The sequence below is a fragment of the Corvus kubaryi genome, unplaced genomic scaffold (assembly GCF_017639235.1).
Source record: "Corvus kubaryi isolate FWS band 111438036 unplaced genomic scaffold, C.kubaryi_AGA036_p1.0 37266, whole genome shotgun sequence".
Taxonomy (NCBI): Eukaryota; Metazoa; Chordata; class Aves; order Passeriformes; family Corvidae; genus Corvus; species Corvus kubaryi.
In genome coordinates this window covers 8,388,800-8,394,373 of record NW_024581081.1, presented here as the reverse complement: position 1 = coordinate 8,394,373, position 5,574 = coordinate 8,388,800, and the positions used below count along the sequence as shown (strand labels likewise).

The window sequence follows — 5,574 nt, the reverse complement described above, 5'->3', positions numbered from 1 at the left end:
GCCGCCATCTCCGCCGCGCCCGCCCCGATGGCCGTGCCCGTGCCCCAGCAGCCGGCGGCGGCGGCGCAGGCGGCGGGGCAGGCGGCGGGGCAGCCTGGCGAGCTGGGGCACAAGCGCCCCGGCTCTGTCTCCTCCTCCTCCTCGGGTGGCGGCGGCGGCGCGGCGGGGGAGCACGACACTGGCGCCAAGGAGAAGCGGGGCTCTGCCGAGAGCCTGCCGGCGGCGGCGGCGGAGCTGGCCGCGGAGGGCAAGGGCCGGCCGGGCGCCGAGCAGGAGTGGCTAGCCAAGCCCAAGACAGTGCGGGACACGCTGCTGGCCCTGCACCAGCACGGGGGCCACGCCGTGCCCCCCTTCGACAGCAAATTCAAGAAAGAGCCGGGCATGGCGGGCGGCAGGCTGCTGGGCTACGAGACCAACGGCTCCGTTGCCAAGCCAGGTGAGGAGCCGGGGACCGGGGGTGGCCGGCAGGGGAGGGGAAGGGAGGGGAGGACGGGGCCGGAGGGGGGGCTCTCCAGGGATGCGGGGCGGGGGATGCCGGGCGGGTTTGGGCGTGCGGGGCGGTGGCCCGGCGGCTTGGGTGGCCGGGTGCCCGGGGGGTGGCCGAGGCCACCCGTTTCCGCGGTTGCTCGGCGATGCATTGTGACTGCGCTGCCTTCTTACCCTCCTCCTTCCCCCCACCTCTGCCTCTACAGGGGCCCGGGCCGCCCGGAAGAGGAAGCCTTCCCCGGAGCCGGAGGGCGAGGCTGGACCCCCGAAGATCAACGGGGAGGTGCAGCCCTGGCTGCCCACCTCGTCGGAAGGGATGAAGCTGCCGCTGACGGCCACCCCCTTCATGTCGCCCCCGCCGCCCACCGCCTCGCCCCACTCCAACCGGACCACGCCGCCCGAGGCGGCACAGAACGGCCAGTCCCCCATGGCTGCCCTCATTCTGGTGGCGGACAATGCCGGGGGCAACCACGCCTCCAAAGACGCCAACCAGGTCCACTCCACCACGCGGAGGAACAGCAGCAGCCCCCCCTCGCCCTCCGCCATGAACCAAAGAAGGCTGGGCCCCGGCAGGGAGGTGCCGGGCCAGGGGGCCAGCGCGGCGGCGGCGGGCGGGCTGGAGCCCGTCCACCCCGCCAGCCTGCCGGACTCGTCCCTCGCCGCCAGCGTCCCTTTGTGTTGTACCCTCTGCCACGAGCGCCTGGAAGACACCCACTTCGTGCAGTGCCCCTCCGTCCCCTCCCACAAGTTCTGCTTCCCCTGCTCCCGGCAGAGCATCAAGCAGCAGGGAGCCAGCGGGGAGGTGTATTGCCCCAGCGGGGAGAAGTGTCCCCTGGTCGGCTCCAACGTCCCCTGGGCCTTCATGCAAGGGGAGATCGCCACCATCCTGGCCGGAGATGTGAAAGTGAAAAAGGAGAGGGACTCGTGACTCGCCTGCGCTCGCCGCCCGACGTCACCTTGAACTCGAACTGCTCGAATTCTGTATATATCTATAAATATATATATATAAATATATATATATCTCCAAGACAAGGGAAATGTAGACTTCATAAACATGGCTGTATAATTTTGATTTTTTTGAATACATTGTGTTTCTATATTTTTTGAAGACAAAAGGTATGTACTTATTATAAAGGCATTTCTTCTAATTCTTCTCCTTTTTTTCTGTTTTGTGTTTTCTTTTTTTCTCTTTTGTTATAGCAACTATTTGTTGTGCTTCCCTGGTGACAGTTACTGTTCAATGTAGGCTGTGACTTGCGCTGCTTTTTTTAGAGAGCACTTGGCAAACCAGAAATGCTTCTAGCTGTATTTGTATGCACTTGTTTCTTCTGTTTTTTCTTTCTTTTCTTTTTTTTTTTTTAATGCCAAATACACTTTCTGACATTGTAAAGATTGCCTTACTGTCTGTGATTCCTTATTCCTGGCCCCTGTCCTGTAGAGCTGGTTGCATGCAGGCTTGGTCTGAGGCGGTTGGGGAGAAGAGTGGCTAGCCAAGGCAGGCATGCCTTTTGCCATCCCGCTGGCCAGGTGAGCTTAGGGAGCAGGAGGGCTTTCTCCCAGAAGCATGTGGCTCGGGTTGCGATGGAAGATCCTCCAGATCCAGTTCCAATGTTTCTCAAGGGAAGTTGCCACCAGAGTAGGATGTGGAGAGGTGTCCAAGAGGCGCTGTTGAGTTAGGGATTTCTGGGTTTGTTTGTTTTTGGTTTGGTGTTTTGGTTTTTTTTTTAAGGCAAAGTTGGCCGCAGTTCTCGTGATCAGTTGTAAGATTACAAAACTGCATTTATTCACCAATTGCATACCAGGACGTGGAATTTTGATAACGAACTTAGTTAAATGATTGGCAAAGGTGCCAGTGTAGCACTGTCATTTCTGAAGGTCTTCAGTGTCACTTGTGGGGCTTTTGTGTCTTTGGACAAAGCTGGGGATGTGGGGAAGAGACTTTTTAATTTTACTTTAATTTTCAGATAGTGCGTATGGATTTTGATTTTGCTTATCAGTCACCTCTAGTGCTGTTGCTATTGTTACTATCGCTGACCCGGTATTTCCAAGTAGTGGCAGGTACGATGTGGTACAGTGACAGCAGTGACTGAGGCACTGCCAAATTGCCCGCGGGCATATCAGTGACAGCCCAAATGTGGGTGGAGGAAACCTGTAATTTCCTTACTACGTATGCTTGAAACAAACCTATTGCTATTCTTTGAAAATGAAAATATAAACTGGTTGAAATGAAAGCAATTCGGGCTGCACATAATGGCCCTGGCCCTGCCTTTTAAGCTACTTTGGAGAACTCTTTTGTAGAGCCACTTCTTTTGATCACACTTCTGCATCACCAAGCAGACTTCTCAAATCAATAAATCATTGGTTACTAGAAATAGTTCAAGTCTTATAGTGATGTTTTTGTGCTGTTTGTAGTTCATTGGCAACACTGCAGCTGTATGAGCCCTTCTGTCGAGGTGTTTATAACTCGCTAATATGCGGTTCTTTCTGAGCAAAAGGGTGGCAAGGTCGTCCCTTCCCAGGGACCAGCTAATAAACACTTTCAGTATCGGAAGAGGAGGAGGAAAAATCTGTTCAGCCAACTATAAAATGGAAGAATTTTGGGTGCTTTTTAGTCAACTGTTCTTATTGTGATAATGTTCAAACTGCAATTTAGTGCAGAGTAGTATTTTTTTTTTTTTGAAGACTACTTTTTTTAAAGAAAAAGAAATGGTCATTATTAGTATTTGAAGATCAGAACTGCACATGCACAGTAATTTTCTATGAAGTGTTTAATGAGCACACCCACTACATTGTGTTCCATATTACAGGTCAATGTAATATTAGGTAAGACTTGCATGATAAACAAATTCATTGAGTCAATATTACGCTTTAAAACTTATAGTCAAGATTGGTGTCTTATGTAAACACATTTAGCCAATTTGAAGAAAACGCACATTATATATATATACCTATATATATCTATATATAAAAAAATGCCAACTGTAAAGGATTCTTTGGAACCACTATGATCTGTGTAAATGTGTATTTAGGCACTTTATTAAAAAAAATGGAATTTGAGCTGATAGATGGTAACAAGTTCTTCAAAGTTGCTTGGCATAATACCTTACATGGGATGAGGTTCGTGTTTTTGATTAAGGTGGTATCCCTATGCTTAAAAAAGAAGCAAAACTGAATTCCAAAGCCTAAAAAGCCCCCCCCTTTTGTGTCATCAGGTGTCCCAGCTGTGAGTGTGCCGAGGGTGAGACCTGCTCCTGACAAAGTACACCCTTGTTATGGGGCCGAGGGACATTGGTGTGACTCGGCGGAGAGGCCTGTAAGGAAGCACACCTTCCTCCTCCTCCTGCCAGCCGCCTGCTCCTGCAGCTCTGTGACTCCTGGAGAGGATGGAAACTCCCCAGCCGGCGATGCCAGGCAGTGGCCCAGAAACAACATAGATGGAAAAGAAATGGCACATGGTGGCTATGCTCACTCAGCTGACTTTCAGCCCCCAGCCAAGTCTAATCTCCACCATAAAACTTCAGAACTGCAAAAGAAAAACAAACAAACAAACAAACAAAAAAAAAAAAAAAAGAAAAAAAGAAAAAAATAATTGAGGGTGTTCATACATAGCTCATTTTTCTCACATTGAATGTTGCTTTTTCCTTTTGGTTGCTTTGCTCAATTACAATAACGCTCCAGTGGATTCTCCCTTTATTGCTACTTCCTGGGCTACAAGCTTTTTTCCTTTTTTTTTTCTTATTATTTTGAAGTGCTTTAGCTGCAACAGTGCTACTGTTAATATTCCTTTTTAAACTTTTTAAAAGGTGATACTGTAACTTGTGTAGTATTAAAAGTGTTTTAATGAAGAATGTGTGATTATTATATTTTTTTCCAACCCTCTTCCATGCCTTTTTTTTTCAAAGATACTTTTTCCTGGCAGTTCAACTGCATGGTGCTTTTGTTGACAGCTGCTGAACTAACCTGCTGCCAGTTTGGCATTTTATGGGATTTTTTTGGTTTTTTTTTTACTTCTGACGCTAAGCATAAGGAAACTAGGAACTTTAAATATTTACTCAATTTTTTATATGTAAAAAAAGAGAAAACTTGAAAAAGCTGTAGTTGCCCAAGTACATTTTTTTTTTTTTTTTTAATACTGTCCTGACATTTATTTGTAAACAGACAGCAGTGTGGGACAAGAAGGGATGCGTGGAGCTGGTGGGTGCTGCCCTGTGCCTGCGTCCCAGGGGGTGGGAAAGGTGCCACACAAGGGAGGCTTTGACCGCCTTTGCAGTGGCCTCAGAAAACCTGGTATGTTTGGGAGCTCTCTTTTTAGACGTGCTGTAAACCAGGCCATGGCAACCGCGTGTTTTTATGAACTAGCACTTAGGCAAAGGGTATAAATATATTTGAGAGTGCTCTCTAGTGGCTTGTTCTGTCAACAGAGCCCCTGGATCCTTTCCTTCTGCACCCGGTCCAAGCCCTGCTTGCCTGTCCGTCCAGCTGGCAGGGCGGTGGCTCTCGGTGGGACGGGATGGGACGCTGCTCTGGGGACACCTGGCCACCCGCCCGCCTGCAGTGGGGCACCTGCCCTGCCGGTTGCACCCGCTCCATGAGTCTAACTTGCCCCCAAAGCAGCGTGGGACACACCGTGTGCTGTGCAGGGTGCTGGGGTGCAGCTGCAGCGCCCACACCAACACAGCCTCTCCGCAGGAGGGAGGAGAAAACACTGGACCGTGTGAAAATTAATGGCACCAGGTTGGCTGAGCTACTTGGAGCCTTGACTCTACTGCTTCACCCTACAGGGCTATGTCCAGTCATTAGGCTTGAAAAGGCTCAGCCCTCAGCATTTCATGTTTCTCCTCCTTGAGCATCTGCATTTAGGTAGCTGCAGCTGCATCTTTTGAAAAATAATTGAAAAAAACCCAAACCCAACCACCACCTTTCCTCAAGTGGACTTTTGTCTCTACAGATGCCATAGTCCAGCTCAGTATAAACTACCTTCAGTATATGCTCCCGTAATGAGACAAACATAAAAAGAAAAAGAAAGAAAAAGAAAGAAAGAAAGAAAGAAAGAAAGAAAGAAAGAAAGAAAGAAAGAAAGAAAGAAAG

The 5,574-nt window shown here is 49.6% G+C and overlaps 1 protein-coding gene across 1 annotated transcript; it reads left to right on the top strand.

Annotated features, from left to right (window-relative positions):
- The first annotated feature begins 6 nt into the window (after positions 1-6).
- On the top strand, positions 7-4,331 carry IRF2BP2 (interferon regulatory factor 2 binding protein 2). The gene is made up of 2 exons (XM_042025265.1): positions 7-436; positions 693-4,331. Exons 1-2 carry the CDS (start codon positions 28-30, stop codon positions 1,412-1,414), a joined length of 1,131 nt encoding a protein of 376 aa, XP_041881199.1. The 5' UTR covers positions 7-27; the 3' UTR covers positions 1,415-4,331.
- Positions 4,332-5,574: the final 1,243 nt, after the last annotated feature.